We start from the raw sequence: 26,417 nt of genomic DNA on the forward strand, positions 1-26,417 counted from the left end.
AGTGATATGTGCATGAAGAGCAGACAGAGAGAAGTAGGTGAGTGAGGGCTGTTAGGGGATGAGGCTGGCTGATAACAGGAGCCACATATGATATGAGCATGAAAGTGAACTGGATATTATTGGACCTGCCCATACAAGAGACTAGATAGAGGCTGTTGCTTCAATTCAACTGAGTTTATAAACAGGGCTGAAAAATTCAGTAGCATCATATGAAAACAGTACTAAGGTATTCTAAAATGTTGGTATCATAAGTAGGGATGCAAGATATATCGGTGAACATATCAGAATCAGACGATATTAGCTAAAAATGCCAACATCGGTATCGGCCCGATGTCTAGTTTAATGCCGATGTGAAAACGACGATGTCAAAGCTGACGTGCATACCTATATAAAACGTAGGTACATGACGCCACGTAAAATGTTGCGCTACACAGCATTCCTAACCTAGCCCACAATGTCTGCTGTGTGGATCGCTCAGTCATTTGAAAGAGTAAGAACATTTCAGCGAGACAACTCAAAGGTGAAATACATTAACGCCAAGATAATGGAATTCATTGCCCTTGACAATCAACCGTTCCCTGTCGTGGGTGATGTTGGCTTTTGCAACTAGTCGAGCACCGGAACACACTAACGTCACCAAGTGCGCTATTGTTCAGATGTTGCCTTACCGGAGTTACACAGTAATAGCTTCACTGCTAGTAACTTCACGACATACTATGGAACGCCGTTTGGTCTTTGCGTGTCAAAAAAGATACATGTCAAATAACATTATGACGTGTTAAATTAGCTTTTAATTTGACACGTCAAATAACAGTTCTATTATAGAATGTTGTGTGTTCTGAATTTGCACGTGCAAGCCAAGCGCCACCACTACTATCAGTAGCACTGTCAAAGCTGTACAACAACAAAAAAGTCCGCAAACAAGCAAACACCGGCCACGAACAATGCGTTTACAATACCGCGGTGGTAATAAAGCATTATTTGTTCAACCGCAACTTCTGGGGTAGCTAGCTAGCTTTAGCTTGGTACCCAGCTCGTACCAATACAAAGCAAGTACCAACCAGCCTGAAAACAATGACCAGTAGAAATTGCAGTCATTTTCACTATTCTTAGCAATGATTTAGGAATCCTTGTGAGTAAGTATTAGCTAGGTAGCCACTTGTTGTTCGCCTATTGAAATTGAACTTCAGTTCATGAAAATAAATAGCTAGCCAGCTACTTAACCCTGTTGCCCAAAGCTAACGTTAAAAGCAGCCAGCTAGCTTCATCTGGCTAGTGAGGCTTGACCTGACCGAGTTGTGGTGTGAAGCTAGCCACAATAGTGGAATTTGAGGTTTGCCTTCAAAATAAAATGACCTCTTTGAAAGTGATGCAGAAGGTACAATTGGTGGAATCATGCCATATTTAGACTAGATAATGTTAAGGTTGGAATGTGAAGCAATGAAATGGTTTATCAATCTACTCGGTGACCCCCACAGAACACAACTGTGAAGAGTTCACGTAAATATTAGCGTTGTAGCTCTTATCGCGGGACTGTGACTATGTGAAATCACCTCCCCAGTCAGCCTATTGCACTGTACAGTTTTACCTAAAGATTGGGGATCAATGAAATGGGGTAACAGTCTACTCCATACCCAATATAGTTTTTCCCAACGTCCTCCTCAGAGTTATCAGACTACAAAACATCCACGGTGTTCAATACACATAGGTTGACAATAAATGTGGCTCAATTCACAGTTGTTTCAGAGTCCCGCAATAAGAGCTACGATGCTAGTGTTCTCTGGGTGTCACCGAGTACACTGATACCCCATGTCATTGATCCAAAATCCATAGGTAAGGCTGTACAGTGAAATAAGTATGCCCCAATGCAATTCTAAAGTAGAATACATCCAGTGTGATTGCAACAGATGTTAAATTGTCTTTTGTTGATTTTTATATAACATTCCAACCTCGTTTAGCATGATCTAGTCAATTATGGCATAATTCTACTATTTGTATTCATTTGCATCACTGTCAATAACATACTTTTATTTTGAAGGCTAACCGCAAAGTCCACTATAGTGGCTAATCCTTATTGTTGCTAGCGTCACATAGATGGTTCCAACCACCATTAATCAAATAAGAACTGTCTTGTTAATGAGGGTTATTTTAGCTAGCTAACTATATAGCTAGGTGTCATCTAACGATAGCTACTGAAACAGATGTTCTTCCCTCAACATAGCAAAACGACATTGTTTGCATCCATGAGCTAGCTAGCTTTTAAAAAAAAAAAATTATGACCAGCACTGTAGGTGTGCGAGACAACTTTACCAGCATACGCGTCGATGAATCGTTGTGACATATGAAATACGAGTGATAGTGTAATCAATGTGTAATAACTACATCAAATACGTATGAATGCGTTAAATTATTATGTGACGTGCAGTCATATTCAGGTCCTGATTGGTCAACCAGCTTATTTGACAAGTCAAATAGTGTTATTTGACATGCAAAGCCCAAAACGGTGTTTCCATAGAAATCCTGGTTGAGAATGAAACGACTGAACAAATGAACAATGAACAGCACAGCAAGTAAGTGAAAGAAATAGGTTTTGATTATGTTTTACTGGTAAAAGGCAACTAAATAACTTTGGTCAGTGTGGTGTGGTGTGTGTAACCTTTATTTAAACTAGGCAAGTCAGTTAAGAACAAATTCTTATTTACAATGACTGCCTACCCCGGATGACGCTGGGCCAATTGCGCGCCGCCTTATGGGACTCGCAATCACGGCTGGATGTGAAACAGCCTGGATTCAAACTAGGGACTGGAGTGACACCTCTTGCACTGAGATGCAGTGCCTTAGACTGATGTGTCCATGTGTGTTAAATAGTTAACTGTACTAGAATGCATAAAAGACCGCAATTTTTTTAAATATCAGTATTGGGTTTTTTTGGCAAGGAAAATATTGAATATCGGTATCGGCCAAAAATGGGATATCGGTGCATCACTAATCATAAGTATCATGATGTTTTGGTATCATGATATTACCGTGGTACTGGTATACTGCGCAACACTTGTTTGTCAAAAGAGGCAGTGAGTAGTTAGTTGTCTGTCAGGCCTTGGCATTTCTTGCCTATATAGGAAACCACTCAGCAAAAGCTGGTTTGTAAAAGGATCAATGCAGAGAATTCGCCTTCCTGTTTGAGTGAATATAGGTGACACTGTAGACCGAAGCTGTAGAAATGAAGGACAAAGCAGGAGAGACTTCTTACAGACACAGGGACTCTGCTTTCTCTCTGTATCAAACCACATCGATCGGAGCCAATGTTAATAATGTTCATGCGTTTATTTACTACGGTAAAACCCATAACACGGATGGCATTGCAGGCAAAGACACTTTACAGTGACCACAAACGAGTCAAACCACCACTCGAGAGAGAGAGATTCTCACCGAGTGAGAGGAAGCCTGCAATGGGAATCATTAGGCTATTCATCAGAAAACTACTAGAGCACTTATCCAGGGAACAATCTTCGTGATGTGTTAACAGCCTTATGGGCATGCATAATTACCACTAGATTCTAAATACGTTTAATAGAAGGCAACAGCAAAAATATAGAATACCCTTAAATCTCTTGCTTTAAAGTACAGTATATTAACCATAAACATTCTCCCTAAATAACCAGTGGTTACTCTCGCCAATTTCAATGCCTCATCATCTCTCCCTGTAAGATCAATCTCCTCTGCTTTCCCTTTGGCTGAATATGCCAACACCCAATTGTTTCCTACTATCTCCATCAAGGCAGCAGTGTCACAGGGGAGCTGTAAAAACAGGGTAGAACAGGGAAACTATTTTGACAACTGGAAGGCATTATGGCTCCATTTTTCACCAAGCCGTGTCCAGAGTTTCCTCAGAAAACTCTCGCTCTTACTGACGGATATACTGTAGAGAAGCACCCAGTCTCTGCCCCATCTACCCCTAATAAATCCATGCTACTGTAGGAGTTGTCATCACTACACTAGGCCTATATCAAATATAACCACAACAGCAAGTCACTATTTGTTCATGAGCACATACATTTCTCATTTTCTTCATATACTGTAATTATTTTATACAGTTCAAGAATTTAAATGAGTATTACAAAAAATGATATCTAGGACCTCAGACATTTTTAAAACGTAAGCCATCATGACAAGCCATCCATCTTGTCCTAACCAACACAATGGCATTCTGCTACAGAAGCGCCAGTTCAGAGCAGCTCACTGTGAGCTGGACCAATCTGGTTTTTATAGACACCCAACAGTAATGTCCGCTTACCCACCACACTGACTGACCGACCGCTACTACTGCTAGCATCCACTCAGGCCAGGTCTAAACATAACAGGGACACTTTATTCCCCCCACTAATTCACTTGGCACATTTTCCCCAGAGGTTGAGAGACAAACATTTGGTGTGAAACCCAGCATGGCTTGTCTGGACACTTACATAGTGGTCTAAAACTAGGATCTCAATTAATCCTAGTAAGGTTTTATTTTAAAGTTTAGATTCAAAATCATAGTATAGTCCAGTCTGAAATTAATTTAAATAAATGTAGACCTGATTTATGAGATTATCAATGTTTACTCTATCATTTTCAGATTGAGGATAAAAGGTATTTGTTGATCAAATGTTCATGTTTAATGTTCTCCTTCCTTACGTGATGCATTGAGTGAGTCTCTGTGGACCTTTCTTCAGACCAGGCCAAACCATGAGGCATATCCGTTTGATCATAAATTATAGAGGTAGCTCCAGCCGACCAGCGAGCCGTCCACAATGACTGCCCATTAATCTCCACCTCTCCATACACAATGTGTGCAGTAAACTTTTAAACGCCCAGCTTTTTGAAGTGCCAAGAGAGGGGAAAAAAGTGCATGCTTTGTAATGAGCGAGAGTGAATGGCAGTTCCCCTGTGCCCAACCCCCATCCACACACACGTTTTGTAAACAGACAATTCACACAGACTGAAATATCCACCTACGAATGCATCTCCTCCTTCCAACAAGTCAAATGAACTGGGATAAGAGTTAATGGGATCACATACAGTCTCAATTGAAAACCAGAGAAGAAAGTCTCCTTTGTGGCGTCTACAAACGTGGGGAAATACACGGCTTAAGTGATTTACAGATTAATTCAATGCAATAAAACCATTCAATTTGAAAACAAGAGTATGTCACAGCTTAATCTTGACCAATAAGGTACTTACAGATAACAAGTAGGCTAACCTATATATTTGGTCTAGACATGATCCGCCAGCCACCAGATATCACACCACAATGTTAGCATTTAGCCAGACCAGATGAGAAACTTGTCCCCATTGCTCTAGTAATGGTGTTGAAGACAGTATAGTACTGTATACCTATGCATCAGTGTTACATTATGCCATAAACACCACTGTGGTGCTAAAGGGCAATAAGGCATCATTATTTACATTTTAGAGGACTTTTTAAACGATGCATTCCTCACTTCCCAGGGGAAGACAAACTGCCTCAAGCAGGAACCTGGGAGTCTGAGAAGATTCACTTTTTAACCCCCCAGCCCAAAAAAAGACTTGTATAAATATCTCTCTCCTCAACATTCCTGCTAAACAGTTGAATTGTCCTTGAGGAGTCACAATTGCCATTGAAACAGTGGTCCCACTGCTGCTTGAGCCAAAATGATGATTGAAAAAAAAGTAACTTGTCTATAAACAACCTGTGTCATTTCAATGGGATGAGGACTGAAATGTTCTCAATTTCAAGACACATTCCAAGAAAATGTTTCTCAATTGGCTCATTTCCTAAACAAACCTGCAGACTGTGTCCCCATTGTGGCCAATGATGTCTTGAGAATACAAGCTTACTTTACTAGAAATCCAATTTGTGGGCCACGGCCACAGAACCAAATAGGGGATTAAGGACTAATATTGTAAGTGTCAAATCTATTTATGAGGTGATGTTAAGACAACACAGAGGTTTAAATCCAATGAGATTTAAACAAGTCAATTTCCTTGTAAAAATTATTTGCCCAAATACCTAAGTAGATATTGTTTAGATTGTTGGAAATGTATCTTCCTATTTGACACGATTTAGTTATATAGGCTATTTCCTCCCAAATGTATACATTTTTGGTCACCCTTGAAGTAGCCTATTCAGAGGTGGGGAGTAGCCTAATACGTCAATAAAGCCTATTATTGAAGGGGATAACAACTGAAAGCAACTTGTTAAGTAGTTTCAGATTCAGTGGAAATGACAAATCGACAAAGATGCTGTTTTGACATTATCCGTATTCCGCTGTCCATGCATGAAAAGCCCATTTGGGTTCTGGTGTGCTGCAATGATGTGAGGCATAGGCTACAAAGTAATAAGACAACCATGCAATCAGGCAAGTTACAACTCCATAAAAGTGAATTGAAATATTAATTTATGTCCTTGCAACAAAGATTCCGACAGTCGATGGAGGGCTGCGTTCCCTTCGGCAACATTGAATCTTATCCTGATATAGGGTGGTCAATTAATACGGCAGCTCGAATCTACTTACAGGGAAACTGTCCGAATCGGCAGGTCCAGCGGTGTATCTGTCAAATCCAAATGACTACAGTCCACAGAATCTCCATTGCAGGTACAGTTCTGAGCACATGGTAAATCTGAGCTCAAACCGTAATTGATTAACAGTTCCAGCGAGAATACTAAATAAAAACCATAGTGAGAAACCGATCCAATTCGCTCCAGGGGCGCCGCCATTTTGTATCCAGTTTAATCGAGCGGCCACTGATCTCTCCTCAAATTGGAAATATGATACCGTTTTAGAGATAGTGAGGTCTGTTATAGTACATCAATTGCGTTGTGCTAAAATTAAGTAAAAACAAACACTTGTGGTGTAGACAATAGGTCTATTCTTCCAAATTAATCATTTAAAACAAGTTATCAGTCCAAGTTTCTCCTCGTGTCCTATGTGGTCTGAAATCAAAGTTGAATCACGGTTTACTTAGCAATAAGGCTACAAACTTGTCAAGTAAACATCAATAAATGCAAGTAGAACTTGTCAATAAAAGGCTGAAAACGAGGACTATTGGCAGAGCGATTCGTTTTGGCAAACATTGAAATAATATGCAAAAAGAATATGGCAAACATCAACGGCGGCTCCACATTTTCAATACAACTTTCAGCATGTCAAACATACAAGTGACACACACATTTTCCTAGAATAAATGGACACATTATCTAAATACTAGCCTATGCGCGTTGCCTCGGCACTCAAAATAAACGTTGAAACGGATCTTCTCTTCATCGCGGGCTTGGAATGTTGGCTAAAACGTGGACTGTGTTACAATGTTCCATTGCTATGCAAATGTAGCAGCCAAAGTTTAGTGCCGAAAACTATCGTTGACTTCTCGTTTATGACGCTTGCAAAACGCAACAAAAAAAAGAAACACCTTGCTAGTAGTGCCAATTGATCCCAACTTCGCCGTACACTCGACGCGTTATGATATCTGAAGAGCCAAGGAAATGTTTATCAGATGCTGTCCGATTATTAACAAATTCAGTCCCCAACTTCAGACTGTATCCACTATGAGTTGTTTCTTCTTGATTTAGTTTACTTTTTTCATTCTTCGTTCGATAGTAGTCCCACTTTGGATGCACAAGGGAACCTCCCATTTCCCTTGCAATTGGCTGTTCAAATTTGAGGAACGGTAAACTCCTAATCTCACTGGCTGTTTAGGATTCTACAGGCGGTTCGACTGCCATTGACCAGCTGTCACTCACCAGTCGTTGACCCAACCCATGTTTCTCACCCCGGGTGTGAAACCGCACCACCTCCTTTCATGCTCACGGCGTCTTAAAGGGGTAATCAGCAGTTGCTGCATACATTTTGGGACTTATACATTAACGATATGTACCCATTGATTCTCGACTAATATAACTTATAAAGGCCTCATGAGCTTAGTTCAATTGTTGTACCCCATCAGAACCCAAAATATAAGATTGTAAACAAGTTTGTAAACAAAGAAAATGTAAACACACACTATGTAGCCTCAAAACATGGTTAAAACGATCATTTTGATATCTAGGAATTGGAGAGTGATACAATTTATCCAGCCCCATCCCTCAGTTTTTTACCAAACCAGGGGTGGGGATTACGCAATGTTATTGTTTTTACTGCTGAGTGCCACTTTAAAGTGACAAGGACCAGGTTAAAGCGTATAATCGGACAATGATAGCCTTCCGTAATAGATAGCAGTGGAAATGCTGCAAATACTCTATATCATTCTGATACTATTGTAAGGGAATTCTGCCCTATGTGCACACAAGTGACCACAGGAAACTTCTTTGATCAGAGGTTAGTTTGTTTAATAAGGATTGCAACCCGGAGTATACACTTACAGTCATTTGCAAGTAACACACTCAGTACAAAGATGGTGTTTTCCATTTTTATCCCTTACTGTGGATCACCCCGACCAGGGTGATGTCCCTTAACTTTAATACCATATAACCTCATAATTAATATGATACAAAGATGTCTCTGCTAGGCGGAGTTCAGCTTATTGTTATTTGCAGTTAGTTTCCCAATCCTTCTTCCTTCTATTGCTATCATGTGCTAGCAGAAGTAAGACTGGAATAGTTTCAACACACAGACATCTGACTTTTGTACAGTTGACCTCTTCATGCACTTACAACGTCTCTACCACTGATTCTTAATCTCAAACTAAAGCAAAACATGAATCATTGTACTTTTGTAATTACAGGTGTTCCTATAATGTACAGATATTATAAAATTCCTTTCACTATGAATAATGTTTTTTCGCCCTTAAAAAAGTTTAGTAAATCTGACGTCCGCATACCTTAGTAGGCCTACCCTCGGTTGTTGCATTCAGTATGCATTGTATGCAAAGTAAGGGAGTTGAGCTTTGTTTGTTATTAACATAGGGACTGTCCTATAGTAATTACATTGTTATTATACAGGTATAAGTAGTGTTACCATTTAGTTTACAAACAAAATGTAAAATCCATTATTGTTGCAATGATGTTGAACTTTTCCTCATTTAAAAAGCAGAAAAGATCTTAGTTGGAGTTGAGTTGTGAGTGTGTATTCAGAATGATCTTTACGTGATTCAGAGGTGTCCTATAATGGGGCTCATGATAGTGCATAATTCTTCCCAAATGGTGAAGTCATGTCCGCCCGTTGTCTCAAAATGCACATCTGCAATAAATTGTTGAACTTGTCAGCCTTTAGGCCTTGTGAACTGTTTTTTCCATTTACTTTTTTGTGGCTATTACAGGTCCTATTGATTGACTCAGTATGAGCTATTGCTACATGTTAGGATCCTGAAGTCCTGAATTGTCATGCAATTAATTAATCACTACACTGGGGACATGGATATTCACACCTGCAGCACTGCAGATGGTTCTGTAGATGAGTTCCTTTTTCATTTTGCAATTAATAGTTCTAGGTTTCACATTGCTTCACATTGAATCAGAAGTATTGAGCTATGCATAGACAGTGTGCTAGCCCACAGGTGGGGTGAGGTGTTTGTTGCATGTTGTCCCTGATGTTTCCTTGACTGAAACTATGGGCGGTTGAGGGGATACAATCACAGCCATCTGAAATATGTGGCCTTGCATTTTAATGTTATTTTAACAGATATGGCATTTAGATCAGGTATTTTGGTGGTCTATTTTGAGAATACTGTTGACATGTTTTCCAATATGGTTTATCTGGTCGTGGGGCTTCTGTCAATGATTTGGTGTGACCTGTGGAGTCATAATTCTGCTGTACCAGCTGTGAATGCGCATGAGGATCTGTCAAATTAAACCTTAAAGTTAATCTTGTTGATAACAAATGAAATATTAGTAGAATTATTTCACAGAGTTATAATTCACCTTTGCCCAGTGAAGGTCTACATGCCATCAAATTAAATGTTATTCATTGTACAAAAAATGTAACAATCACTAGATAATGTACCAAATAAACTAAAAAGATAGAAAGATAGCTCACCAGATATTTTACCCTTTGGTGAATACACGTACTGTAAATGTGTGTGCTGAATTACTACATGCTGTGAAGAAAAGAATGTGAAAGTCACTCCATCACAACACAAGACAATGACACCATCCTCCACCACATGTGCATTACATGTATGTAGCCTGAACAACTTTGAATGGATTGACGGATTGATTTATGAGTGTGGCTGCTCGGTCTGAGGGAGAGACGATCCACAGCGTGAGGAAGGCATTAACAGCTATGGCTACCACAACTGGACTTCTTTCCCTGTGGCCCCCATCTGTGAAATTTGACTGATGGGAGAGTGGACGTGAATTTCTCATGAGAGTGTGCTGTAAAGGAGGTAATGAGCGCATTAGATGAGCGAAGCTCCTTCTCTCTCTCTCTGTGTGCATGGATGTTTTTAACACCAACACCAACCAATATTGACTTTGATCTCAGGCCCTTCTTATGAACACATTTTCCTTAATGAACAAGTCTTATATATTGAAAAAAAAATTGTACAGCTTTTTAGTGTACACCTAATATGTTCCCTCTGTTGATGATGTTCATTATATATTAAGGTTGAACCACTATTACATGTAACAAAAATGAAATACGAAATTATGTGAAATTGAATGAAACAATGATGTACGTCATTCCAATGATGTACATATGATGTACAATATTCCATTATGTTTCTATATGATAACAATAGCATAATATATTTAATATGCCATATACTATTTTTTAACAGTTTCACTAATTCATTTTAATTAACTTAATCATTATGACACACCTCTCACCACTGTCATTGGTTACACTAATTGCACTGTGTATCTACATAACCTGGTTTAATTATTAATGACATCACCCTGAGGAAGGCACAGTGATGCCGAAACGTTGGTAAATACCCATTAAATTGCTGGGAGATTATACATGGAGTGTGCGATTTTCTTTATTTTGATAGTTTATTAACATCAACCATACCATGCGTTTGCGCAGCTGGAATGGGATGAAAGTGTGAAGTGCAGGCCAGGCAATTAAAAAGAAGGTGCAATGCATAAAGATGTTTGGACTTGGTATGGAGAGGATGGTTCTGAGGAGAATTTTGTTGGTGTGTTAAATACTTTTCACATTGTGAGATTATTCCAGAGTTTATTGAGGGACGGAGGCTGGAAGGGGGGATTGTGGGGTCCAGAATGATTTGTCACGCTTGTCTTACTGGAGTCTTCGAAGATAACAAGCCATCTGCTTGAGCCTTTCATCAACAATAAAATTGAGAGGTGTGAAACGAGGCATCAAACTCTCATTGGATGGCTAACGGGTGTGCGTGATGCCTTGCTATTGGGTAGCATAGACAGTTGGACATGTCCTGTGATACAAGGCCGTTTGCTAAGTGGCGTAATGCGTGATCTGAGAGAGAGCAGCGGGGAAAGCAAAGGCACACAGATGTAGGTGGAAATATGAAAGGACAACACTCAGTAATAGAGTTAAGGGCTCTTGGGAAGAAGTGCAAGTTTCAGTTGCACTCTTTTGAGCACTCACTCTCTGCTAAAGGGACTATTATATCTTTCACTTATCCCTTTTAATCTTTTGTATACGCTCTCAACTTGTCCAATTTGGGTCAGTGTATTGAGAGATGTGGGCCAAAAAAACATGTTTGTAGAAAACCAGAAACAAGTATTCCACACAGGTCATGAACTTAACACCTGTCGCTGGAGGAGGGTGAAAACAAAGAGCGTCCTGAATAGACAAGGCTTTAGTGTGGTGCAATGAGTTCCACACAACCAACCACTCCCCACCCAGGTGTCCAAACAAGATGGCTGGATTTTCTTTTTTTATATTTATTGAAAGTGTGTACTAACATTTACATTTCTCACCATTGTTTGTTTAATGAAGTGAGTAAATCTCACTCAGTTCTTCCAAGTTGCTGTCATTGGCCAGGGCTTGCCGCTCAGCGGCCCAAGGCAATGAGCTATGCCTCCTCCTCCTTTTCCCCAACCTGCTCCACTGAAGGGTGGGCGTGGCATACACTCCAACACTGTCTATTACTCATGTACCTCAGTCAATGTCAACTACAGTGAAGGCATCCATTGTTGAAAACAGGGCTGTGTCTACAGTTTTGTTTCCATTTCTTTTCAACAGATTTTTACCTCTGTCGTACGTCCCTCATGTCCTTACATCAGACAAAGTTGAACACAGTGCACTGGTTGAGTCAAGGATTGGGTTGGCAGGAGAACGGGTGACTTATTTGTTTATTTGACTGTGTTTGTTTTAATAGGCCTTGAAGCGATGGCCTGGAGCAGTTTTTGTTCTGTCCCAGGATAGGAATGTAATAGCTCTTTGAAAGGTGACTTCTGTGTAGCGTGGCCGCCCAGCATTTGTCTGGGAGCTTTCTTTGTTCTGTGCTTTTAGTGCGAATGCATTAGTGCCAAGACTTTCTCTCTCTCTTTCTGTCCCTCTCTTCAAGTTTGTGCTTCATAGGCCCCAAGAAAGACTTAAAGGCCCAGTGCAGTCAGAATTCAGCTGATGAAACTAGCACTGTAAAAGTACTGTATAAAACAATTTTATCAGTGTTATTTCCTGATAGTTGCTGGTTGAAAATACAATCTACACCTGAGCTTCTAATCAGCAGGTTTGCATGTGTAAGGCTTTCCATGGTGACATCACCATGTGGTAAATTAATTAATATTGATATAGAAATGTCTGCATTGGGCCTTTAAATAATCTATTACAGTAAGGTACTTAAAGCTCTGTTTTCATCTCAAGTAGTATGGCGCCGACAGAGATGTTCGCTTCGAGTTTCTACTGACTCTGAAAAACACCAAAAGAAAGATGCCCAGGGTCCCTGCTCATCTGCGTGAACGTGCCTTAGGCATGCTGCAAGGAGGCATGAGGACTGCAGATGTGGCCAGGGCAATAAATTGCAATGTCCTTACTGTGAGATGCCTAAGACAGCGCTACAGGGAGACAGGACGGACAGCTGATCATCCTCACAGTGGCAGACCACGTGTAACAACACCTGCACAGGATCGGTACATCCAAACGTCACACCTGCGGGACAGGTACAGGATGGCAACAACAACTGCCCGAGTTACACCAGGAACGCACAATCCCTCCATCAGTGCTCAGACTGTCCGCAATAGGCTGAGAGAGGCTGGACTGAGGGCTTGTAGGCCTGTTGTAAGGCAGACATCACCGGCAACAGCGTCGCCTATGGGCACAAACCCACCATCGCTGGACCAGACAGGACTGGCAAAAAGTGCTCTTCACTGACGAGTCGCGGTTTTGTCTCACCAGGGGTGATGGTTGGATTCACGTTTATCGTCGAAGGAATGAGCGTTACACCGAGGCCTGTACTCTGGAGCGAGATTGATTTAGAGGTGTAGGGTCCGTCATGGTCTGGGGCGGTGTGTCACAGCATCATCGGACTGTGCTTGTTGTCATTGCAGGCAATCTCAACGCTGTGCGTTACAGGGAAGACATCCTCCTCCCTCATGTGGTACCCTTCCTGCAGGCTCATCCTGACATGACCCTCCAGCATGACAATGCCATCAGCCATACTGCTCGATCTGTGCGTTATTTCCTGCAAGACAGGAATGTCAGTGTTCTGCCATGGCCAGCGAAGAGCCCGGATCTCAATCCCATTGAGCACGTCTGGGACCTGTTGGATCGGAGGGTGAGGGATAGGGTCATTCCCCCAAGAAATGTCCGGGAACTTGCAGGTGCCTTGGTGGAAGAGTGGGGTAACATCTCACAGCAAGAACTGGCAAATCTGGTGCAGTCCATGAGGAGGAGATGCACTGCAGTACTTAATGCCGCTGGCGGCCACACCAGATACAGACTGTTACTGTTACTTTTGATTTTGACCCCCCCCCCCACGGGCTAGCCCCCAGGCGGTGAAGGTAGGAAACAACATCTCCACTTCGCTGACCCTCAACACTGGGGCCCGACAACGATGCGTACTCAGCCCCCTCCTGTACTCCCTGTTCACCCACGACTGCATGGCAACGCACACCTCCAACTCAATCATCAAGTTTGCAGACGACACAACAGTAGTGGGCTTGATTACCAACAACGACAAGACAGCCTACAAGGAGGAGGTGAGGGCACTCGGAGTGTGGTGTCAGGAAAACAACCTCTCACTCAACGTCAACAAAATAAAGGAGATGATCGTGGACTTCAGGAAACAGCAGAGGGAGCACCGCACCTATCCACATCGAAGGGACAGCAGTGGAGAGGGTGGAAAGTTTTAAGTTCCTCGGCGTACACATCACAAACAAAGTGAAATGGTCCACCCACACAGACAGTGTGGTGAAGAAGGCGCAACAGCGCTTCTTCAACCTGAGGAGGCTGAAGAAATTTGGCTTGTCACCCAAAACCCTGACAAACCTTTACAGATGCACAATCGAGAGCATCCTGTCGGGCTGTATCACAGCCTTGTACGACAACTGCACCACCCTCAACCGCAAGGCTCTCCAGAGGGTGGTGCGTTCTGCACAACGCATCACCGGGGACAAACTACCTGCCCTCCATGACACCTATAGCACCCGATGTCACAGGAAGGCCAAAAAGATCATCAAGGACATCTACCACCCGAGCCACTGCCTGTTCACACCGTTACCATCCAGAAGGCGAGGTCAGTACAGGTGCATCAAATCTGGGACCGAGAGACTGAAAAACAGCTTCTATCTCAAAGCCATCAGACTGTAAACAGCAATCACTAACTCAGAGAGGCTGCTGCCTACATTGAGACCCAGTCACTGCCACTTTAATAAATGGATCACTAGTCGCTTTATACAATGCATCCTAAATAATGCCAATTCAATAATGTTTACATATCTTACATTACTCATATCACATGTATATACTGTATTTTATACCATCTATTGCACCTTGCCTATGCCGCTCGACCATCGCTCATCCATATACTTGCGTGTACATATTCTCATTCACCCCTTTAGATTTGTTTGTATTAGGTAGTTGTTGGGAAATTGTTCGATTACTTGTTAGATATTACTGCACTGTCGGAGCTAGAAGCACAAACATTTCGCTACACTTGCATTAATATCTGCTAAACATGTGTATGTCACAAATAAAATTTGATTTGATATGAAATCATTTCTGGTTAACAATGAAGTGCCTTACTGTGATTATTTTCAATTAAAGGAATGATTCACCCATTTTGAATGTTATATTGTTTTTGTCCATCTCTGAGAGATGTTCTATCTATTCCCTGGGTCATTTAATGTTTTCATGTGTATCTGAGCTATTGCCGTTCAAGCAGGCAGAAATTCAGCTGGTATGACGTAGCATTGCGATAAAGCCGCTCTCACTACACTGTAAGTTAATAAGAATACACATTTTAGATCACGAAAACGTCTATCATACTTGTCATATTTCAGTACTGGCCGATGTCATAACACGTGAGGTTCTTCTCTTGAATGAGCCATTGATCATATTTTTGCAATATTCATAGCTGGAGAAATGTCATTTAATACAGGGTGTAACACATGTCTCCTACAATATTTGTCTGCCTATTCAGTCCAGGGTGCATTGCATGGTGCCGCTGCATTTCTATTGCGAATGTCAGACTCCATTCTCTGAGGCACATCGATCTGCAGGTTGAACATGGTGTGACTGATAGTGCAGTTTGTTTAGGTGATTGTACAGCTAACTAGCTACTTCACATGCTGATATTGACTTTAGTATTATTGCTACCTAGCTAGCTACCAAGCCAGCCCATAGAGAGAGCACTGCATTGTGGGTTTTGTAGTCGACTTGAGCTGCAACAGATTTCCACAATGATATTTACATTGCTACCAACGTTATTATAACGACAAAATGAAACAATTGATCACAAAAATATTGTTCTGATATATTAGTGTTATTTAACACTGTAAATTATATGAATGAGTGGTTTTGCGTGGATTTTTCCTTTAAAATGGTCGAAAAGAAACAAAAATAGCTTTTTAGCAAAGAACAATTTCTCAAGCAAGAATATTGCTATGACTGTCTGGGAGTGGTTTGAGTGGGGAGGGGAAAACTGAAAATAAGCAGTTATTGGCAGAGAGGTTTGGAACTCTCTTTCTTAAAGGTCTATTAACTAATTTATCACATGGTGATGTCACCATGGAAGGCCAAAATTCCCTCCCACCAAAACAGGCTGAAATTTCAGGCGGTCTTTTCAAACAGCTCTTACGCTAAAAGGGCATTATCATAATTTTCACAATTTCACAGTATTATTCCAAAGTCATATTGTGGAAATATATATAAAACACAGGAAAATTATGTCTACAGGTGTTTTATGTTAAAGCTAGGTTCAATATAGTGCAGTTCTCTGCCTAGCCTACTATGGGTAGAGAAAGTAATACATTTATACTATAAACACTTAAGAATAAGTATATATTCTAATTTTGCGTCACCATTGACTGCACATTGGTAGAGTGTTTACAAATCCACTAAGTAGTTTAATAAGCAAGCTAAATCAGAATGACCCCTGGGTATAAATTAAATTATGCCTTCAAACATGCTCAATAAAAGTACAGGCCAGAGGTGGAAAATTCAATTTATTTGAAGTAACATGATCCCCATTTACCTCCACAAAGGAACATATGGCCTCTCCCTCTGTGTGTGTTGTATATGTTTACGAGCAATTCATATGACATCATTACATTATCTTAAGTGTATCATTAACTGTGGAGAAATGGCAATTAGCGCTTGTGTTAGCTCTAGCAGTAGGGCTGGTCAGCTTTGCCTGTGCTGTGTATGTGTTCCATCCCAGTCTGACAGGATAGACAACTTGCACAGACATACAAATTGAGATTCTCACTCCTCTTTGCTGAACCAATGTCAGTAATTTGCTGTAATAAGTTTACATATGACTGAGTTTATGCCAAAAAAGGCCCCAATAACATGCTATCAGTGAAATGAATTAATGTGAATAAGACTCATTAGGAAGACTTTGTTGAGGACTTGTATAACGATTGGAAATTAAGAAACTATGGTTATCCCTCCATTAAAAAACGATGGTTATCCCTCCATTCTACTCTGACAAAGTGGGACTGGTGAATATGAGGTTCTGGCACTGTTCAATGGGACTGGAGGACTGTTGCTCGATCATGCAGAGAGCTCCCAGCCCCTCAATGCCCCTCTATACCTGAAGCAAAGAACAGCCAGCTGCTGCTACAGAGGCTTTTTCCCTGGGCTGAATAGAGCCACTCTGAATGGAGCGAAGGACAGGGAAGTTGAATAAGGAGAGAGTGAAGGATTGCAGGAGGGAGGGAGGAGGGTAGAGGGCTGCCCAAATCCATCATTACCCCCATAGAGGGCAGTGCTCACTGGGCCGGTTATGACAACGAGGAGGGGGGCTTGGTTTAATCGATCATAATAGAAATTAGCATGGTGTAATGAACCTGCTGGAAAAGCCATTATTTAAGCAGATCAAAGGGGAAAGTTACTTTGGAGTGCAGAATCTGCTGCCTCCAGCCAAATCTTAATTGGCAGAGGGCCTTTGCCTCTATTAATTTAACGCTACGAAAGCCAAAGTGAAAAAGTGTGTTCAAAAGTAGATTTACTGTTGAAAAAACAGACCTAGATTTTCTGTATTACAGTTTTTCACCATAGTTTGTAAGTTTTCATTAGCATATTCGGCAACATTCTCTAGTTTTCTCCTGGGGTGTCTAGTAAAAACAGTTAACCATTGATGACCTACCACCACCTCTCTGATCCTCTCTGTCATCATCCCAACCGAGGCTCAGCGTCAGCCCAAGCTAACCTGATGATCGTCGTCCTCTGTGTAACCCCCCTCGTAGTGTAATGGCAGAGATTTCTCCAGTCGACCCACAGTACGTTGGCTGCAGCTGCTGAGCGTATGGCTGCCTGGCTGCCCCCAGGCCTTTGCTGCAGCTAATAGGATCATGGCTGCCACGTTATGCACACTTAGGACCCACAGTGCAGCTCTGTGGGCTGTGTGCTGTGTACCTGGGTGTGCACTGGACTGTGGGAAATACAGGAGGGCTCTACTCTACTGAATCCTGTCCTCAACAGAAACCACTGAGGGGGATGGACTGGTGCTTTGGAAAGTATAAGGAGAAGCCATTGAGGAAAGTTTCATGATGTTTAATCCGACAAGTTTCTAAAGAGTGAAACATTTACCATAACTTTACTATCTTTTTGAAGCAGATACTTCGCCATAGCATAATAAACCATTTAAAAAGTTCATAAATGATACTTCCCATCAAATTGCACAACTCAGTGAGAGAAAGTGGTAATAATTGTGACCGAACCCTCAAGTAGCCCAACCGACCACTTCAACCTCTTACACAGAAGGAGCGTGTGACAGCGGTCCCACACACTGTTATAGAGGGTATGTGGGATTAACCAAGGGCTCATCTGGGACCCCTTGAGACCGGCCAGGGCCATTTGGTATTTGGTGCTGTGGTGAATGCAGGGCTGAGGCTCTCCCAGAGACGTCCATTTTGTTCAACACAACACGGCAGACAGATGACAGCTCCACCATTCTCTGAGCTCAATGACTGCCTCATTCCTCAACTCCTGAGCCTATACACTCACCACTTAATTAGGGTGTTTCTCTGTTTAATATAAAGGCTTACACACTGTCTGAATGAGTATTTCAGAGGAAGTGGATGTTTTAAGCATAAGGAAAGTGAATAGTCATTTTGTTCTGCTGGATATCAAACCAAACTTTATTTGTCACGTGAAATGCTGAATACAACAGGTGTAGACCTTACAGTGAAATGCTTACTTACAGGCTCTAACCAATAGTGCAAAAAATATATTAGGTGAACAATAGGTAGGTAAAGAAATAAAACAACAGTAAAAAGACAGGCTATATACAGTAGCGAGGCTATAACAGTAGCGAGGCTACATACAGACACCGGTTAGTCAGGCTGATTGAGGTAGTATGTACATGTAGATATGGTTAAAGTGACTATGCATATATGATAAACAGAGAGTAGCAGTAGCGTAAAAAGAGGGGTTGGGGGGGGGCACAAAATGCAAATAGTCCGGGTAGCCATTTGATTACCTGTTCAGGAGTCTTATGGCTTGGGGGTAAAAACTGTTGAGAAGCCTTTTTGTCCTAGACTTGGCACTCCGGTACCGCTTGCCATGCGGTAGTAGAGAGAACAGTCTATGACTGGGGTGGCTGGGGTCTTTGACAATTTTTAGGGCCTTCCTCTGACACCGCCTGGTGTAGAGGTCCTGGATGGCAGGCAGCTTAGCCCCAGTGATGTACTGGGCCGTACGCACTACCCTCTGTAGTGCCTTGGTCAGAGGCCGAGCAATTGCCGTACCAGGCAGTGATGCAACCAGTCAGGATGCTCTCGATGTTGCAACTGTAGAACCTTTTGAGGATCTCAGGACCCTTGCCAAATCTTTTTAGTTTCCTGAGGGGGTATAGGCTTGTCGTGCCCTCTTCACGACTGTCTTGGTGTGTTTGGACCATTCTAGTTTGTTGTTCATGTGGACACCAAGGAACTTGAAGCTCTCAACCTGCTCCACTACAGCCCCGTCGATGAGAATGGGGGCGTGCTCGGTCCTCCTTTTCCTGTAGTCCACAATCATCTCCTTAGTCTTGGTTACGTTGAGGGATAGGTTGTTATTCTGGCACCACCCGGCCAGGTCTCTGACTTCCTCCTTATAGGCTGTCTCGTCATTGTCGGTGATCAGGCCTACCACTGTTGTGTCGTCTGCAAACTTAATGATGGTGTTGGAGTTGTGCCTGGCCATGCAGTCGTGGGTGAACATGGAGTACAGTAGGGGACTGAGCACGCATAATATTCTTCAATTAGTAATACTATTGTAATAACAAAAGTACATTTCAGGTTTATCTTTCAGCCAGATTTAAAAGTATAAACTGCACAGCAGATGTTTTGCTCCTTATGATGTGTGTTGAATCACATTACAGACCATCTTATCTCTGAAGCCTCCAAACTGATTTTGTGTCTGTCTATCTGTCTCTTTCTCCTTCTCACTCACTCACTCACTCACTCACTCACTCACTCACTCACTCACTCACACACACACACACACACACACACACTCACACTCACACACACACACACACACACTCACACTCACACTCACACTCACACTCACACACACTCACACTCACACTCACACTCACACACACTCACACTCACACACACTCACACTCACACTCACACTCACACACACTCACACACACACTCACACTCACACTCACCATGAAAAAGAACCAGGGAGGGAAGATATATAGACCTCCCCTAGCTAATATGATTTTTTCAATTCCACCATAAAAGAGCAAACCATGGAGTTAAACTGGAGAAAAAACAGAGCCAGAGTTTCTGTCAGTTTGTTGGATCCGGTAAGATATGTTCTGGATGGATGCTCATAATATTTTAACATGCTCCTCAGCCTCCTTCTTTAGAGCTGGACCTGAAGGAATGCTGGAGATCAAGAAATCACAACACAGTGTTCTGATCTGACATGCTCAATTGTGCAAAATTCTATAAATACACCACACACACACACACACACACACATCCTCACTTCATTCTGCATGGTTTGCATAGGCACATTTTGAGGCCTCACTCCCTTTACTCACTCCAACCGACATTACAGTTTGTACACCTTGGAACAGAGTTCAAGGTCAGGAATACCTCATTAGGATGAATGATGAACCTTTCAAAACAAACTTGAAAGTCAAGCACACTGTTTAAATTAACATTCCAAAGCAACTTGACAAATGTGACATTCTGTGTGAAATGGTTTGTGAAATCATTTTAGCCATACTATCAAATGTGACAATTTAACATCTAGCATTACACAAGATCTGGACAATGGCTTCCATATGCGCTGATTTCAATGCTTTATACTGTACAATTCTCCTTTGTTATTTCAGTTAGTAGCATTTGGCATCAGCAAAAAGGCACAAAATACCTACCAATTAGAAGTTATTTGGTAGATTAAGGAAAGATTATGCCTCAGACATTGGTAGGCTGTACAGTGTGTTACAATTACTATGAAACAGTAGAAGAAAATGCATTAGATCCAAGATAATCAGAACACAAGTGGTCATCTAAGATCTATATTTGTAGTATTTGCACTAACACAATGTACTACGTGTCAAACTTGCGTGGGGTTCCCATTCACACAGCTTCCTCTTGCTAACACACACGCACAAACGTTCACAAAGCCTCCTCTTTCTCTGGGGTCGTTGTGCTTCTTTAGCGTTGGCTCCGCAGCCTGTTTGATGGCAGGAGTGTTACAGGGCAGATGCACCACAATTGTGCATGTCTAACTCCAACCAGACGTGTTATATCTCCCTCCAGGTTTAGGCCAGACCCATAGAGGCCTGGGACAGCCAGTCCCGCACCTGCCCCCTGGGCCTCACAGTGGAAGAACCCATAAACACCAGAGCCTGGATGTAGAGAGCTCAGGTCAACTTGGTTTGAGATTCAGGGCTCTATTTTCGGCTGGCGTTAAGGCGGCACTAGTGTCAAATGCGCGTTAGTTTGCAATTTCGTCGTGTAAAAACTGGCGCACTGGCATTTTCCAGCCCAAACGCCAGATTCTGCAATTTACCTGTCTCATATCAGCTCGTTTACGCTGTGATGGACGGGTGGAAATATTTGAGGTGTGTCCTTAAAAACATGATCCAAAGTGCTAATTTCAGCAGCGCTAATAGGGAGGTTTAAGAGCAACCAAAAACGGTTTTTTTGCGGTAACAGTTGGTTATGGCTTGAATTTTGACAGCGGAAACGCAGCCTATCCAGCTGTGATGCACACTGCCCGTTTGTGCATGTAACAAGAGTAGCCAAATGTGCTTTTGGTGCCTTTATACTTCGTAATTTAGAAATATAAAAAATAAATAAATAAATGTTTTTTCCGCATTTCGTTTTATTTGGTTTAGAACTAAGCTTAGCCTTTTTTGTCCTGCCCAATGCAATCGCGAAGTAGTCAAGACTGTCGATAAAGGTTTTGATTCCTGACACTGCTTGGAAATAAATCTTAATCACCAAAGCTTTATTAAAATATCAAATTTGAGAGGAGTAAAACAGTGAGCTGACGTTCCCTTTTTTATCTATGCATTGTAGGCAGGCCCACATTATTTTAGCATGCAGGTCCCGTTTTGGATGTGCGTAAAACCCTCCATAGTCTGCGTTGTTTAATATTACATGCCCACGGGGAGAAATGATGGCGCCTGTAAGTGTGACATAGCCTATTTAAAACAAGTTGTTGTTTCGTTTTGTTTAGAATTATTTGATTCTAATTATTCATTATCTTTTTTAGGCCTATCAATAATGAATTGAATATTGCTTATTGACAATGTTTTGGTATGTCCATGCTCAGCCATAATGCAATTGACGGTAGGCCTATCTCTTATCTCAGTGTTAATGCTATTGAAGCCATGCAATTACTTAGAACAATGTGGACTGCAAATGGGTTCAAGCTAATGTATTTATAAAGATATGTCTACATTTTGTTATTTCGTTTCTGTAAGCCATTTAACTATAACGAACTAACATTGGAATTGGAGTTGATTCCAAGACAATACATAAAATACACAACTTGAAGCAACCACATATTTCGCAATAGAGCACGTTCTGATTGGCCAGTGAGGGGCCAAGCCTCGACACACCCACAACTTGTTTACTAATCAAAACCCAGCCCTTTCGCGCCAACACCAGCAAGTGCGCAGATAATTGTGAATGCAGAAATAGCACAAAGATTTGTGACACAGCCCTGAACCTATAGCACTACTGCCTGTGCTGTGATTTACCGTTGCGTTAGGTTTCTAAAACAGAGTCCTTCGAAACTCAAGTTAGCTCCCACTTAGATTTAGGCCCTCATATTGTGTAAATCTCAGGAAGATACCAACCACATTTTAACTGTGTCCTGGGTGAGAGTGTGAACGATTAAATGACAACATAACCTGCTGCTTCTAACCTACTGACACCTCAATGATGCTCCAACTCAAACAAAGAGACTAATTAAAACATGACCATAACAGGACATGTGCAGTGGAAATCAAATGTGTTGGAGGTGAGAAGTAGAGCGATGAATTCTGGCAGCAGTCATACTGGATTGTCTTGGATAGAGACTCATATCTCAGGTTTCTACCTCTCTGTGGAAAAGTGACTGAAGCTGCTTTTACATAAAAACATATATATATATTCTTTAATCAATTGTTGACAACGTCTGTTTATATATCGATTGTCTGACCCTTGTTGGACTCTTGTTGGATGTGACTACAGCCAATATGTGAGTCTGACTGGCAGCTTGTTTGTACAGTATGTGTTTATGTTGCGCTATAGGTTTCATGTGAGTGTATTTCTGGCTGTGTATGTTGAGTGTCTACAGATATGTAAGCATGCTTGCATACCTGCATGTGTATATAAGTGTGTCATGTGGATGTGGCCATGTGTGTTGTGCAATAAGTGCCCGCGTGTGGGTGCCATGCACATACAGTACCACATCTCTCTCTCTCTCTCTCTCTCTCTCTCTCTCTCTCTCTCTCTCTCTCTCTCTCTCTCTCTCTCTCTCTCTCTCTCTCTCTCTCTCTCTCTCTCTCTCTCTCTCTCTCTCTCTCTCTCTCTCTCTCTCTCTCTCTCTCTCTCTCTCTCTCTCTCTCTCTCCCTCTCTCCCTCTCTCTCCCTCTCTCCCTCTCTCCCTCTCTCTCTCTCTGAAAGCAGAACAGACAGGAAATACTTCCTAATTGGGAGATTAGTGAAGCCTCTGCCAGCTGTAAAGGAGAGAGGCTGTGTAAGGCAGGAAGGAGAGAAACACTCTCCTGCTGGACTTGTTGCTTTTTAACTCTTTACATGTCATGACCACACTCTGGAATACAGGGGGCAAACAAGAGGGAAGTGGGATATACTGAATATGGTTCCATATAGGATCCATTATATGTTACCATAAAATTACATTCATGTCGTAAACTGAACAAAAATATAAACACAACATGCAACAATTTCAAAGATTTCACAGAGTTACAGTTCATGTAAGGATATCAATCAATTGAAATAAATTCATTAGGCTCTAATCTATGGATTTCACATGACTGGGAATACCTTAAAGAAAGGTAGGGGCGTGGATCAGAAAACCAGTCAGTATCTGGTGTGACCACCATTTGCTTCATGCAGCCCGACACATCTCCTTTGCATAGAGTTGATCAGGCTGTAGATTGTGTCCTGTGGAATGTTGTCCCACTCCTCTTCAATGGCTGTGTGAAGTTCCTGGATATTGGCGGGAACTGGAACACGCTGTGGTACATGTCGATCCAGAGCAACTTGCACATCATCATCTGCACATCTATCACTTCAGTGTTAATTTGCTAAATTGTAATTACTTCGCTACTATGGCCTATTTATTGCCTTACCTCTTTACTCCATTTGCACGCACTGTATATAGATTTTTCAATTGTGTTATTGACTGTTCTTTTGTTTATCCTATGTGTAACTCTGTGTTGTTTTTTGTCGCACTGCTTTGCTTTATCTTGGCCAGGTCGCAGTTGTAAATGAGAACTTGTTCTCAACTGGCCTACCTGGTTTTAAATAAAGGTGAAATAAAAAAAATAAAAAAAATCCCAAACATGCTCAATGGGTGACATGTCTGGTGAATATACAGGCCATGGAAGAACTGGGACATTTTCAGCTTCCAGGAATTGTGAACAGATCCTTGCGACATGGAGCCATTCATTATCATGCTGAAACATGAGGTGATGCTGGCGGATGAGTAGCACGACAATGGGCCTCAGGATCTCGTCACAGTATCTCTGTGCATTAAAATTGCCATCGATAAAATGCAATTGGGTTCGTAGTCCGTATGCTTGCCCATACCATAACCCCACCGCTCCCATGGGGCACTCCCATGCGGTTGTGAGGCTGGTTGGACGTACTGCCAAATTCTCTATAACAATGTTGGACAACAGCTCTGGTGGACATTCCTACAGTCAACATGGCAATTGCACGCTCCCTTAAAACTTGAGTTATCTGTGGCATTGTTTTGTGTGACAAAACTGCACATTTTAGAGTGGCCTTTAATTGTCCCCCAGCACAAGGTGCACCTGTGTAATGACCATGCTGTTTAATCAGCTTCTTGATATGCCATACCTGTCAGGTTGATGGATTATCTTGGCAAAGGATAAATGCTCACTAACAGGGATCTAAAATAATTTGTGCACAAAACTTGAGAGAAATAAGCTTTTTGTGCGTATTTCAGCTCATGAAACATGGGACCAACACTTTACATGTTACGTTTATATTCTTTTTCAGTAATTTTACAAAATGAAAGCCCTGTAATGACAATGGCAATAATAAGTTAGCATTTGGTTATGTATGTGGTTGTCCAAACTGCTTTGAATCTGGCAGTTATATGAAGACACTGCTCATGGTTGTGACACATATGTGATTTCACATAAAAGTCAATGTGAAATAGGAGTTTGCCCTAGGGTATAAATGTCTACATGTCAGCCCCATTCCACTGTTCTGTTTCCACCCTGCCTATAGTGACTGAGTGTGGAGGTACGTAGGATACCTTGGCAAACACACTTTCATCTTTACTCACACTCCTTGTAACAGCCATGATGGAAAAATATTTTTTACCCAGAACTACTGCTCCTAATGCATGTTGAGCACATTCAGACTCTTTGCCAGTTCTATATAGTTAAACCTTTTCCAAAAGTTGGATGAGTTTATCCGCCAAAAACAATGAAGTCCCTTTCATAGACTGGTCTGACCAGAATAAGCAGAGAGCAAACATCTCATGAAGATCTCCCTCCTTCAGGAAGCGGCAGTTTGAGTACAGGATGTTATTCATGGCTGTAGTTGGTCCAGGACCTTCCCTTCACCAGTTGGTATTTCAATCACTGAACAGCAGTTCTACTGCATGTCAACTGCCTGGTTTCAATCAACCTGCAGAGCATTAACTCCTGATTGTGACTTGAGAACGTACAGTTGGTCATGTTTACTAACTTCTGAAAAACCACCACTGATGTTCACTACTTACAAATGAATAATGACCATAACACAGTTGGATAACCCCTTAATTCTTGATAGTGCGTTCTCATAATGTTTCGATAAATACTGCCTCTGAACCATTGGTGATTGATTAAAACACTGTGGCCCATTCACTAGCCTCAGCTGCAACGCGCTATGCAGACAGATGGGAAATAAGCCACCATTACTTACTATTACTCACTTATCGTTAAACTGCTGCATTTAAACTAAATTATCTCTATTGGTGAGCAAATCGAGACAAGACTACCTAGGACATCTGCATGGACCGTGGAGTGGGGGGGGGGGGGACGAACAGAGATCCCATCAGAGATCCTTTGCCTTTTCATCTAAAAACACAGCATTTCACACACTACAACGCTCGTACACAGACAGATGCTGTAAAAATTACCCATATTTTCACAGCTTAGATTGTCAC

General features: G+C 41.7%; 1 protein-coding gene across 2 annotated transcripts in view; it reads right to left on the reverse strand.

Moving 5' to 3' along the window:
- LOC106565931 (leucine-rich repeats and immunoglobulin-like domains protein 1) overlaps positions 1 to 7,634 on the reverse strand; it is a 44,060-nt gene extending 36,426 nt beyond the window's left edge. The window contains exons 1-2 of one of the 2 annotated variants that reach the window (XM_014133624.2): positions 7,429 to 7,631; positions 6,534 to 6,622 (exon numbers count right to left, since the gene is read on the reverse strand). Coding sequence is in view for 1 of the 2 variants with exons in the window: in XM_045691774.1 (XP_045547730.1) it covers positions 6,534 to 6,736 (203 nt within the window). In the remaining variant the exon portion in view is untranslated. Of the gene's footprint in view, positions 1 to 6,533 lie in introns of both variants that reach the window. The other variant, XM_045691774.1, reaches the window with a different exon arrangement.
- Between the last annotated feature and the right edge of the window lie 18,783 nt (positions 7,635 to 26,417).

This window comes from Salmo salar, chromosome ssa12 (genome assembly GCF_905237065.1).
Source record: "Salmo salar chromosome ssa12, Ssal_v3.1, whole genome shotgun sequence".
Lineage (NCBI taxonomy): Eukaryota > Metazoa > Chordata > Actinopteri > Salmoniformes > Salmonidae > Salmo > Salmo salar.